Source organism: Gobius niger (genome assembly GCF_951799975.1).
Source record: "Gobius niger genome assembly, chromosome: 1".
Lineage (NCBI taxonomy): Eukaryota > Metazoa > Chordata > Actinopteri > Gobiiformes > Gobiidae > Gobius > Gobius niger.
This window is the reverse complement of record NC_136852.1, coordinates 29,275,669-29,289,998: the sequence shown is the minus strand read 5'-3', so window position 1 is coordinate 29,289,998 and position 14,330 is coordinate 29,275,669. Positions and strand designations below refer to the sequence as shown.

General features: G+C 40.5%; 1 protein-coding gene across 1 annotated transcript; it reads right to left on the bottom strand.

The window, feature by feature from the left end:
- Nucleotides 1–6,671: 6,671 nt before the first annotated feature.
- On the bottom strand, nt 6,672–14,270 carry chp2 (calcineurin-like EF-hand protein 2). The gene is made up of 7 exons (XM_079565202.1): nt 14,152–14,270; nt 9,467–9,539; nt 9,318–9,422; nt 7,784–7,908; nt 7,264–7,325; nt 6,846–6,968; nt 6,672–6,743 (listed from the first exon to the last, which is right to left on the bottom strand). Exons 1-7 carry the CDS (start codon nt 14,216–14,218, stop codon nt 6,690–6,692), a joined length of 609 nt encoding a protein of 202 aa, XP_079421328.1. The 5' UTR covers nt 14,219–14,270; the 3' UTR covers nt 6,672–6,689.
- Between the last annotated feature and the right edge of the window lie 60 nt (nt 14,271–14,330).

Genomic DNA, 14,330 nt, shown 5'->3' with positions numbered 1-14,330 from the left:
TATGAGTAAACGCCCGATTTCTTTGGTTTACATACAATGGCAGAATTTTTTAACAGCTAGTTGTGGTCCAAACTGATGACCGCTAACTTTTGCGGGGATGAGTTTATAACCACGACAAAAGCCAGATATTTCACCAATCAAGTAGAGATTTACTGTTACACTGCAGAAGAAATGTAATTTAAAAAAAATCAAGTTCAGGGCCTATAAATATGTCTGGTGGAAAAATCTTTTATCAACTAAAACTGGATAAAACTGAAAGGATTTTCATGAGAGAATGTTAAATGCATAATTAAGTCTATATACTGTTTTGTTTTTATATATATGTGTGTATATATACGGTGCTCCACCCTGCTTTGTTTGTGCCCCAAAACATTTATTCAATCTACCTGAACAATCGGAATATGCGGGAGGTTATTTGCCAGAGCTAGAAAAGAGCTGAATCAGCAGCGAATAGTTTGTGAACTGGAAAAATAAGTTTCAACACTAGTAAATAGTGTCTGCTGGTGTTTCCAAATGTTTAACTAAAGTTTGATTTATAAATACAACAATGCCAATGATTATAGTTGCAATGGCCAAAGCTACAAAGACCCATGATTTCAAAATGGCCCTTCAAAGTGACAACAAGAGCGAGTTTGGGTCAGAGAGACTATGGAGAGGATTTGGTCTTCCCTTGGTCTGAGCTTTTCTTTTCTTCCTAGTCATATATAACATTACCAAAAATATTTATTGAAAAAAAAAGTCTCCAGTTAACCAGCAATATTCACTCTGAGACAACCTATTGCTCCCACATTTTGCCCATCCTAGCAGCTTATACGTAGCATTGACACACCGCATGGTCGAATGTCCTCCCCACGTCCCTCTCGTGTGCTGTCTTTAGAAAGAGAAAAAAAAAGCTTCGAAATAAATTATTTAATATATTTTTAGACTTGTTTTTTATTCCCTTTCGGCGTCCGGCGAAGGCATGCTCTCTCACCACTTTGTAAATATGTATAATACGATAGAAACGCAGAATCTACTCCTTCCTAACTTCCTCAAGTCAAGACGATGCCACTGTATAGAAATTGTATTAGCCTGCACATTTTTGGAAGGCTGTGAAGTTGATTTTATTTTTAAAACTTGCATAAAAATGTATATATTTTCTTGATTTTTACCCTGCTAATATGTAGGACCTATAGAGGATACCTGTGACAAACCCAGAAAAGTTGTGTCTACTGTTATGTCGTCATTAGGGCTGGGTGTCATCAAATTGCACTTCGGTATACGTTACTACTTCCGGAAATAATCTTTTTCTTTCTTTACCATGTTCAAAAGCGTTGCAGAAATCAAGATTGAACATCAAAAATGTTGCATGTCATTGTTACAAGCAGGTAACATCCACCATAGAGATACCACAGCAGTAAATAACAGGGGTGCACAAACTAACCCTTGGGGGAACCTAATGGAAATGGAGGGCACAATGCAGTGATGTTGTGCTTGTAGGAAAATCTAATGCTAACAGATGAATGATATCTGTTTGTATGTAAATATATTATTTTTGTGTATGTATTTAATGCACATCAAAGTATATACTCCATTATACGTATGAGAGATTGAAAAAGTGTTACCATCAAATTTCTTGAATTTTTAGTTCAATGAAATTATTACTTATTACTTGCTTATTTTAATAGTTAGTTAGCGTTGGAGTTAAAACAGGTATATTATGCTTTTTTTTTGTAATTATGTATTTTGTAATTATTTCAAATGCATCTTGCTCATTTGGTTGGTCAGAAAATACTCTATTGATCTAAAACGGCTTATTTCAAAGTTTCCCGTGCTTCAGTTTTGACAGAAATCACAGTCCCTTTAAGATTCTCTCTCTTAAATGCACTTAAAGGAGTTTTTTTTTTTATATTATGTTGTTCTTGCTAATGTAACTATGGATATCGCTACCTGCTTGTAGCAATTATGGCATCTTTTGCTCAGGATGTGCTCAAAATTTGTGAGCATTCTCCTGTTTTATGGTTAACACTCATCTACACAGCAAAGATTTTGAAACCGCCTTAGTTTAAGTAACTACTGATATCGAAGGTTTTGATCGGCGCCCAGCCCTAGTGATTCTGTGCGGCAGAGTTGTAGATATGTCTAAAATGGAGGAGCCTTTTTGTCGAGCGTGGATTTGTAAATATTGTCGATGGTCTCTACCTCTCTTTGGCTCTGTTTACCTCCGCAGATCAACGTGGGGACGGTTTCCAAAATTCTTGAATGTTAATTTTCAAGTTTTTATATCGGGAAAAACACACATGTGTCGTGTATATATAGCAGCGTGAGGCAACTCTGTCGACACCAGTGATGAGCTTAGGAATATTGCATTGGTCTATGATTGCATTAGTCTCATTTCTGATTGAAATGAATGGGCGAAGGAGCATCTTTGGGTATACATTCTTGACAATGGCCAGTTCGAGTTGGGGCTGAACTACTTTGTAACAGTATCAGTAAGTAGTAGATTGGATTAGATAGCTGTCAATTAAGACGTGCATGGCTGACACAAACGTGAGGATGAAAAATATGCAAGAATGAAATTACTCCGAGTCCAAGTCCCGAACAGTGATTTGTAATCATATTAAAGAAATTACAAGCGTCACAGATATTTTGTGTAGTTGCAAAGCGAAAAAGTACATTTGAAAGTCTATCTATTTTTCGCTTGCACTTCTTAACTGACAGCTATCTTACCTCATAGATTAATTTCACTTTTAAACACTTTCCTGTAATGACCAGCATTTCGAAAAGGATTTTTTAGGGGTCCAAGCTACAGGATTTATACAAAACAAGACCCCATTAAAAGTGTGTTGCCGGGAACAGTTTATTAACAAGAGAAGTGCAGTCACGACCCTAACCCGCGGAGAACAGGATCATTTTAACCACATTACTTTAGCGGTGGCTCATCACTGGTGTCCGGCCTGTCACGCTGCTGTACCCCTCCCCTGCATCCTCATGTTTGTACCGACCAATAGCCAAGGTTTCTGACTGTTAGTGATTCTCTGACCGTAGGAGCGCGAGAGAAGGCGGAGCTGTTGTCTCACGGCGACTGCGTTCCACTATTAAGTCATCCTTTTTTTTTTTTTGTGACTTCTTCTTTTTTACGTATTTGGAAAGTACAGTAACGCTTGGGGAAAAATGTAAGGGTTTTTTGAGGTGTAATGACTAGAGCTTGACTTGGCCAGCTTTAGTCATTGCACATTTTTCTCACTTTGACCACACTGGAGACTAAATGGTTCCCTTTTTTTTAATCCGATAACCCGACCCGCTGCAGGTGCCATTCACTTTTAGCTGCCAGTGGACGTTCTATTACTCCAGTAACCATAAAAAATACTTTTGCTTTTCTAAATTCTTCTATGACTACTCTCTTTTGCATGCAACTCCCATCAGATTGCATTTGATAGTTTTTCGATAAATCCACTTCTGGACGGATCTCAGGAAAACCCGCAGCCGGCCGTGACGCTCTCGCCGCTCTCCCTTTTCTCCGCTCGCATCATCTCTATGTAAATGTAGTAGTTTCTATAAAGTATAAACCGTTTTGTGTTGGAATGAGACGTACAGTACTTGAAGCAAACTTGACGACGCTTGTGTTATTTTAGAAAAGACTTTTTTGGGGGGCGGGTTGGGAGGGTGCGACTAACGGCGGCGCAGCGACTACTACTGGACTGTGTTTGGATGCGTATGATTCCCTAATAAACAATGTTTGTATATTTGATGTTTTAATCAGATGCATTGTAATTTGAAATACAGTATGAAGATGTATCTATGGAACTCTGCTCTGAAGCACTGTCAACCGGAGGAACCATCTGGAAGCTTAACAATAAATGTGACTTCGAAAGGTATTCAGTGACTCATCTTTTTATTTATTTTTTTATATATTTTTTAAATCAAGTCATCAAAGTGCTCTGGACGTTTATGTAAGGTCATTGTTCTATGGCGGCAATACTCCTTTTGTGTAGACCTTTGTGGCAAAAACACTTTGCACCTAATTATAAAGCATTTCTATCTAACTTGCCGGTATACTTATCCCTGTGAGGAATTGGGACGCTATACAAGCATGTTAGGAAGGTGAGTAATGAGTTTAAACGACCACTAACTTTTATTTTAGTGGCTTCCTTTTTCATTGGTTGTAATCGACAAATCAGGTATCGGGCCTTTAAGTACTAATATGGTAACAATAAACATTAGTAGTTGGTAGGCTATGAAAAATATGCTTGTAAAAATATTAAACCCTTAACAAAGCACATTTTCTCAAAAAAGCATGAAAATAGCGACAAACGCAACAAAAATGTGACAAAAGAGCGACAAAAAAGTGTCAATAATGTGGCGAAAACACAACAAAAAAGCTCTTCTTGTAAGGCATAATAATACGTTAGGAGCACTTCGACCTTACTGTGCTCCTAATGTATTGTTACGCCTTACAATACAGCACCCCTTTTACCCGCTTAGAAAATCAACATGTTTAATTTTGTGTGACTATACTTGGATCGTGTAAACCAGGGGTGCCCAAAGTGGGGCCCGCGGGCCAAATTTGGCCCACCGACACAATTCTGTTGGCCCGCCAGAGAGTGACCTACTTTAGCGCTGCGTTTGGTTAATACTAACTCGCTTCCATTCATTCTCAATGGTAAATATGGATGCAGTACACTTTTTGACCACCAGCGCTCTTTCTCTCCTTTCGCAAAGTTAAGGAAACACTGTTGTGGTGTCTTGGTATTTATCAATTACAGAGTGTTGTAGCATCAACTTTCAGTTTTCCAACTTTTATTGCAAAGGTTGTTGACGTCAACTACAGCATGTGTCAAAAATAATCTAATGCGGCATTTTCTTTGAGTTTACGAATGAGGTAAAGTTACTGTCGGTGCTGTAGATACAGGTGTCTTTTTTTGCACTAAATTGCTACAATGGTTGATTTTGTTCTACTAAAACTAGGCTTTTGCCATAGTTACCATTTGTTTTATTATAGCATGTTATTTGCATAGATAGAATCAAATGCAAATGCAGGCTATCGAAAAAATAAAAAGTAAATAAAATAACTATTATTATATGCAGTTATATGTGTTTTGTGCTTGACTCTTGTTTGGCCCGTGACTCACAGGCACTTTTTCATTTTGGCCCTCGGAGACAAAAAGTTTGGGCACCCCTGGTGTAAACGCTCACGTAGCCGTCTTTAAAGGGACTATGCGGAGTTTAAAAATTGTAAAATTATCTAATTTCCTCCCCCCAAATGTTCCAACAATGTCCTAAGGTGTAGAATGAGCCCAGACCTGTTCACCACAACTGCCTCTAAAATCCTGCACTGTCACTCAAAAAGGTGTTACTTCGGGTCCGAATTGCCGTCATGCACGAGCTTAATATAGAAGGTGCAGTAACGCGTGTGACCTGAGGTGGCAGTAGTGAGTATAAAATGGTTAACTTGCATCTAGCCCCTTTAAATAGTTTGGTCGCTCCTAACTTCACCCCCGTTTGGCCCCGAGGAGGAGAGGAGGAGAGGCTGAATGCTAACAACATGTTCGGTGTTTTTGCATTTTGCATCAACTCGTCTAAGCTCAGGTAAGAACAGATCTCAATATGCAAAAACGGTGGCCTGTCTGTCTCACTGAACAACCGCCAAGTCTTTCAAAGATATGATCTCCTGGAGACGGAACCAGTCTTGCACAATGCAGTGAAGGAGAAACCGCGGCAGACGTACGTGAACCAGTGCATACCTTTGACTACTATACTACACTAACTATAACGAGCTTCCATGAATATAAAGTGTTACACAGTCTTTAAAGTAGAACTACAACACTAAACCAACCTTTTTCTGCTGATAAACTATTCATGTATAAGATGTCTGTTCCTTGTCCTAATATTGGATTTTTAGGGAGTCATTTACCAAGCGTTTGCTCATGTGCAAAACGAGTAGCACGTGCAAAGGTCACAGTCATTTGTGCATTATTTATAATAATAATAATAATAATAATACATAAAACTTGTATTGCGCTTTTTTGGACACTCAAAGACGCTTTACGTGTGGAATAAAACGAAACAAAAAAGGGGGGGTTTAGAAAAAAGCTAGTTTGAACAGGTGGGTTTTGAGGACTGATTTGAAGGTTGGTAGTGAGTCAGAGTTTCTAAAGGGCTGTGGGAGTGAGTTCCAGAGGGTGGGGGGCGGCGATGGCGAAGGCCCGGTCCCCCAAGGTCCGGCGGTTAGTGCGGGGGATGGGAGTGAGGCGGCTGAGCGGAGGCGGCGGGTGGGTTGGTGTTGTTGCAGGAGCTCGGTGAGGTAGGGCGGGGCCAGGTTATGGAGGGATTTGTAGGTGAGGAGGAAGCATTTTCTCATGTTTTATATATCAGAAGTGTGGCCCTTATACTGTAATACACATCAATTCAAAAGTATTTTGAGCCCCAAAAATATACTGTTTGTCAGTTATTTATTAAACAGCACAGCTATTATTATGACAGGCCGATAAAATGGTGAAAATTCTCAGTCGTCCTGGTGGTAAAATCATTCTAACTAACAAGGTTGTGGGTTCATTTCCTGGACGATGTTTTGTGTTTGACTCACGACAGACGCCCTGCTCCCGGCGCGTCGCTCCTCAGGTCTTTGGGAAAAAACTGGTTGAGCCTGAAAGCTGTTTAATCTACATTTGCACCGAAAGCATCTCCAGACATTGATGGTATCTTCATCTTCAGCTCAGGAAGCCGATCCTCATCTTCTGATCAATGTCCACTTTCTCCAGACACTGAAAGGAATGTCAGCAAATAAAAAAGACGAGGAAAAAGTGACACAATGCTCTTTCTTTTTTTTTAGTGTTTTGATTTGATTTTCCCTGAAGGTACCGGACCTTTTTGAACTCCTCGAAGGATATCGCGTCATCCTGGTCCAGGTCGGCTTCTTGAATGGCCCGCTCGGCGACGCTCTGCAGCAGCTCATCTGTGTCCGGCATCCCCAGCATCTCCTGGAGCACCTGCCGTCAAAGGTTCTATTTGAAGTGTTTCCAAACAAAGAGCCATTTCAGCCTTGTCTCGGTCCGCATCGAATAGTATAAATTGAATAGTTTAAACAAGGATTTTTCTGGTTTGATTTCAAGCATATATTATGTTGAAATGAATGGTTTCGTAAAATCGGTCAAAAAAAAACAACCAACGCGTCGCCATTGAGGAGGGCGCCGATATACAACAGCAAAAAAACAATAACCTACTACTTTGTTTACTTTTCACCATCGTGGGTTTATAAAAGGCTGCAAAAAAAGCATCACTGACCTGAAGCAGTTCTGCTCTGGAGATTTTTCCATCTCCATCCTGGTCGTACAACTGGAAAGCAACTGGACAAACAGTTTGGAGTTATTCACCTCTTAACCTCCGCCTTAACCGAGCGCATTTTCTCCAGTTTGGCTTCACCCAAATCTAAAAGCTTCTGGACTGGAGATTACAGCCTATAGGCCAGGGTAACACCTTATTTGTCATTACTGTTTTAAAGTTTTCTCACGTTTTGTCATGTTTTTGTTGCGTTTCTGTTGTACAAAGACCTTGTAGTTTCTGAAAACATGTGTAAGATCTTTGTGAGCAAAACACAACTTAAGGTGGTGGGTGGCAGGTAACTGGTTAAATGTCAGAGGCACATACATCCTACTGCCAGGGGAGGGCACTGTTTTACTATTTTTGGCTGAAGAAAAGGTTGTATGAAGTAGTAGAGAAACATAAACAGCAGTAGGAGTAGGAGTAACCCCCCCCCCCCCAGCCCTGATAAATGTCCGCTTCAACTTGGATCCTTGTTACCCACATCGTAGCTTCCTGTTGGGGCTGTTGTACGGCTCCTGCCCGGATGAGTCCCGGGTTCGGTTGCTGTCGGTCGGCTGGAAATGGGCCAAAACCCGGACAAAAGAGGGGAAGTCCACTGTGTCTTTTCTACAGAGACAGGAGAGTGAACATGTGGGATTATTATACTGTACAGCCAGACAAATGAACTTTATCAGTGCAGAAATAAGAAACGTTTCTCCTACAGAATTTAAAAATGGTGTCTTATTGAACAGAACACAACAGAACACAACACAACACAACACAACACAACACAACTCATGTTGAGGTTTAGAAGAGCCTCATGTCTATTTAAATATATGCTAGGCAAAGTCTGTCCATGTGGGAGAAGCTCAATGAAGCTGTGTTAAATGTGGGTGAATTTATTGACATTAATGAATGATATAAAAGTTGACTAAATTAATTGTACATTTGTTCGACCAAATTTACATTACGTTTTTGTCCACTAAAACTAGACTAAAACAAAAAAGAAAATCTGACTGCATTTTGACATTTTCATCGAAACACTAAAACTGAAATATCTTGGCAAAATTAAACGTGGTTGCCTGTTGGTTTTTCTTTTTATTCTTTATTTGGTCATTTATTTATATCAATTTTTTTTAAATCGACATTAAGAAAATGTTTTAAAAGCATTGCCAAAGTAATTTCTATGCACAAGAAGTCACATGCACCAGGGGACCTGGAGGGAAGCAGTTTAAAGGCACACTTCGTAACATTTTGGATTCTACTACTCCCAACAATAGAAAACATGCTCCTGCATTGCGGCAGTGCACAATCAAAGAATGGATTTGGATGAGGACTCAATGGAGACGAGCTGGAGCTGTCTCGCTCCCAGTAAAGCTACAGTCTCAGGTCTGAGGAGAGCTGAGCCGCTAACAGCAAAAACATCATGCCTGGCCTGCCAGACACTCCTCCTTTCTGTTCAAAAGAAGAACCGTCAGGGCGGCTGCTCGCTGTTCAAGGTTTTACCCGTAACGGTCCAATCACGCAACACGAGACAGAAGCCATCACCCGTGACAACCGCACAATCTTCCAAAATGGCGGTGCGGAGGCCTGTTTTCTTCTGCTCCTTCGTCTTTGAAGCGTTCCTCGTAAAAAAGGACGTTTTTGGAAAGGCTTCCTGTTTGTTACTGAACGTACCCAGTGTTGCTCTAATTGGTTGATGCCGTCTGTCAATCACACCCACCGGGAAATCGCTGAGATCACACTTGCTCCCAGACTATGTCTTTAAACATCTTTGAAAACTCATGTACTTTAGCAGGCCAGGCAAAAAAAATATCTGTAATCAAAGACATGCTGGTATGTATTCTATTTGTTGGGTGAAACGTAATGTGGTGGGGCTTTAAACAAGGCCTAAATCAGACCAAAAGAAACTCAAACTACATGTGAGTTTTCAGGAGGGCATTATAACACAGTTTAAAGCCCCCTTTGAATATTATCCAGACAAGTTGCTTTGCAGTTTTTGAGGACACAGTCCTGAGCTGGAAAGGCCCATTTACCCTGGAGAGAAGAAGGCAGCGATGATCCTGTCTCCGATGGGGTTCATGGCCAGCTCCGGAATGGCCTCAAAATCCGGGACTCTGAGGTCAGATAAGTACGTCACACTGTTCAAACTAGAAAACAAACAGGTTAGAATTCTATATTTTACCTGAGCCGTCCCATCTGGTCTCGGTCCAAAAGCTCGAACCGCTCGTACAGGCGCTGGATGTGGGCAGCGGAGACTGAAACACACACAACACTTCTTACAGTGTTTTATTCTCAAGGCACTACCTGAAAGTTGGAGGCTTAAATGAACAAGGTGGACTGCCAAAGAAAATGTGCAACTGTAGACTCTTACTTCCACATTTGCCATTGTTGAGTCCACTCTTTATTTTTTAGGCGAGCACTGTCATGCATTTTTCAAACAGACCAGCAGAGTTTGATTTAAAGCAGTACTAAGTAACTTGTTTACCTTAATAAATCCTTTCTATAGTCCCTGTGGGGGTAATACAAGTGTTAATGGGATGACTGGGGGGTCTTTCATCTCCCCCTGGTGTCTCTGGCCAGAAAACCACAATTGCAACTTAGCTGCCACCGGGTGTAGGAGTCACCAATATCACAAAGAAGAAGCTAACAAGCCAACGGGCAAAGCTAACTTCAGGCTAGCTCCACTTAAACAGATTTACAGCCAAGTTTGAGTGAAAAAAAAAGATCTCCATTGTGTAATTGGATGAACAATATCCCTCTCTCCCTTTGTCTTTTTTGTCAGCGTAGTATTTACTCTCACAGGCCATTAATGAGTAAAATACTGCAACATGCTACGACACCTGCAGTGGTGCTTATGGCCTCTAGGGGCATGAGTTATTAGTACTGCTTTAAAGGATGCCTTCTGTGATCCTTAGTTTGTGGGTTCGAGTCCCACTCTCTTATAGACACTGAGCAGAAAGACGTTTTGAACCAAATCTCATGCCCCATCTGAAAGCAGTGGCAGTCCGCCAATAACTGTAAAGAAGAAGAAGAACAGCAGCTGTTGGTGATGTCACTTCCCCTGTGTTTTCCGCCCTGGGTAAGGACAGTCGAATTGGGAAAATTCTGCTGAAGCTCTAGTTCACTCACTGCACAGGGATCTAACAGTTGAGCCCATAAAAGGTTAAGGATTAGAAGCTAGGATCAGGACATAGAGGCTATAATATGATGGTTTCGGACGCAGCCAATGTCAGTCTCCACCATTCTGACCAAGGCCATCCAATGTCTGGACTGAAGTCTAGAAGTAGTTTTATGGTAAAGTGTTACTTAAGTGCACAGACCAGTCACAGAGCCACAAGTCCAGCTAAGTTTAAAGTAAGTTGTAAGTTTTAATTGTTTCTGTGTCACCTGCCCAGGGACTGCAGATGGAAATGTGCATGTTTGCTATAATCTGGCATATTTACAACTACAACTCTGTAACTACGGTTGTTCATTAATATGCACTGTCCCTGTTAAATAAATAAATAACAGGACAGTGACACAGGTGAGGCTTGAACCCATGACCTCTGTGCAGGGACACTTTATTGTTCTGCAGTCTAACCACTCAACCACATTAGCACAGCAAATGAGACCGTTATGAGTTATTTTAACGTAACTTTATAGATGGCAACAGTTCATTTTGATCTGATAACATTTAAACACAATGGTCAGGATTGACAGTAGCTCCGTGAGACGAGTATGTGGCAGTGTTAATTTTGACAACATATTTTAATGTAGTTTTAGTCTTAGTCTTTTGACGAAAATGTAATTCGATTTTGGTCTAGTTTTAGTCAAAAAAATATCTTCAATTTTAGTCTAGTTTTAGTCGACTAAAATTGCAAGTAAATTTAGTCGACTCAATTTTAGACGAATTTAGTCGACTTTGCATTTATAATATTCATTTTAATCATATTTAATCTTGTTCCTCTGCTTCATGGAGCTGCTCCACATGAACAAAGCTCAGAGCTGATCCTTTGGCAGAGAATTGAAATGATCTGAGGCTCTTTCAGACGGTCAATAGAAGTTTGGATGATTTTATTCTCTCCTTTTCATTTTTATTTAGTCTTATTTTAGTCGACTAAAATACCTGGACATTTTAGTCATAGTTTTAGTCTCATGAAAAACCTTTAATTTAGTTTTAGTCCAATTTCAGTCGTCAAAAATAACACTTTGACTAAAATTAAGACTAAATATTTTAGTCGACGAAATTAACACTGGTGTGTGGACAAATATGTCTTATCCAAAGGTCGTGGGATCAAATCTCACTGGAACAAAACTATAAGTATATTTTAGCTTTATTTTTTTGCATTACTAAATTGCAATTTCACAAACACACTGCTGCCCACAGAACACTCACACATGGGCAGAAGTGAAACCACCAGCGCTTGAACCCACAATCTCAGGACAGACCACATAATGCCCTGCGACCACATCAGCACACTGGCATCTATTGGCACGAGTTATTCATACTTAACTTTACGGATATGCATCGTTCATTCTGCTCAAAAACGAAACGCAAAAACTTCACAACTTGAGGCGGCTTTAGCTCAGTGAGTAGCGCATTTGGCGAGAAGAACCACCGTGATGTTACTTGGCATGTGCTCATACACACCTCTCCAGGCCAGTGACGACATGGAGTGGCAGGTCGTAGATTTACACGGTGAACTTTTATGTTTTATGAAGATGACGTGTCCCATGGGAGCCTTTAAATGCACTTCTCACCACGTTCTATTCACGTCTGAGCACGCTATGTGTATATAAGCTTGTTTATTCTTTGGCTTCATACAAGTAGAAACATTTAATGACATCAGTGGGTTCAGGCCCTCATTGCAGGAGTCTTTTGGCCATTCTTTTTTTCTCCTGACATGATTTACATTCCAATTTTCATCTTTCTGTTTTCCGTGCAGCTATTTCTTTCACCCGGTGTCCCATAGAGCAGGGGTTCCCAAACTTGTCAGGCTGCAACTTCCTAAATCACCAGGCCAACAACTCAGGACATCAGCCAATGCAAGGTGGAATTAGTACCTCTTAACCTCTTAACCTCCACATGAACCGAGCACAGTTTGGCTTTGCCCAAATCTAAAACCGTCTGTCAAAACAGCGATAAAAGCGCTAAAAAATGTGACCAAAAAAGCAACAAAAGAGTGTCAAAAACGTGACAAAAAAGTTACAAAAAAAGCAATGATAAAAAAAAACGTTTTAAAAGTGACTCAACAAACTTGAGGAAAAAGAGCAGTTTAACCTCTTAACTCCCGCCTGAACCGAGAGCATTTCAGCTTTACCCAAATCCTGTAGGCCAGTGTAACGCCTCATTTGAAAGCTAAGACCTACAAAACTAAATTGATCTTTTTCCTCACATCATCAGATTTTTTTTCATCACTTTTTTTGTTGGGCAGTCATCTCTTTTTCGTCGATTTTTTTTTTTTTTGGTCCATTTTTTTTGGTCACTTTTTCATCACTTTTTCGTCAAATTATTCGAATTTTTTTTGTCAAATTCTTATAACGTTTTCGTCCATTTCTTCTCAATTTTTCATCAAGTTTTTCTCACTTTTTTGTCCATTTTTGTCATTTTTTGGAAAAAAAATTTGTACATTTTTTGTCACTTTTTCGTCCATTTTTTCTCACTTTTTTTTCACATTTTCATCCTTGTTTTCTTCTCAGTTTTGTTGCTATTTTCACACCTTTTTTCCCAGAAGCTTTTGGATTGGGGTAAAGCTGGAGAAAATGTGCTCGGTTCAGGTGGGAAGATAAGGGGTTAAATCAAGTTTGTAGCTTTCAAATGAGCCGTTACACTGGCTGTGAGCTCCAGTGGAGAAGCTTTTAGATTTGGGTAAAGTCGAACTTTGTTAATACGGGGGTTAAGAGGTTAAGCTCCAAAAAAGGGATGCACCATGAACCTTTATCGAATCGAAATTGAGGTTTTAGCTACGGTGATAACCTAACCTCAAGGGGCTGGTTTTTTGTTTTGTTTCCTTTGAGTGAAATCAGAATTATTGACCACTGAGGCGTCCCTGTGGTTTTTTATCTAGTCAGCGTGTGAGCTGAAACCTTAGTGTTGCTGACGAAGCCTTTTGGATGAAGAGGTGCCGCCTCGTTGCAGATTTGCAAGCTGCTGCTGCTGCTGCTGCTGTAATGTAATATCCATGATGTTTAACAGCGAGTTAAGAAGTTTATCTGCAGCTCAAAGCTCCATGGCATAAAAAAAGAAAACATATGCGGTATATGAAATATTAAAATCACAAATCGAATCGTCAGAGGAATCGCAGTTTCTTGTCAAAATTGTGTAGCCCCTAAGATTTATTAATGTTGTTATATTTGGATATTTAGCTAGTTTCACTTTTTTCACATTTGGAAATCCCTGCCTTCGGTTAAAGGACTGTCAAACAGATGACCACTCGCTGCGTTTGATGTCGCTGGCCCGTTTTTTTTTTCATGTTTGAATCCTCAGTTGCTCTTGCACGACATTGTGGCATCACATTGTAAATAACCAGGAATGTTCTGCAGTGTGGCTTTATCGAACCTCCCAACCTCCTTACCGCTGGTTCTGCTCCAGCTTTGAGGAACTTTCTGTCGTGCAAGAACAATTGAAATGGAAACGGGAATACAGAACGATGTTGGGAAAACAAAATGCAGCAGCAGTAGTAGTAGTAGTCGTAGTAGTAGCTGACAGTGTGGTTATCAGTCCTCGCAGCACAGGGAGGCCCCCCCAGATAACAACACACTTTATCAACTGCACTTAAACAAACTCTATCAGGCCAAAAGAGTAGAAAACCAGCCAGTCGTTTTCATTGGGTAGTAGTAGTAGTAGTAGTAGTAGTAGGTTAATTAGATAGTTGTTTTGGTACTCACAGCCGGTGTCCTGGATCAGCTCCTGTGCATTGGGGATGTGCTGGAGGCTGCTGTTGCTGGAGCCCATGTTTTAGGCCGGGGTTTACAGACAGGCTGCAGGCGACAGACAGAAGAGACCCCCGTGTGAGTGACAGGGGCCCCCGGCCAATCACAGCCCTGCTACCATCACACAACTTCAA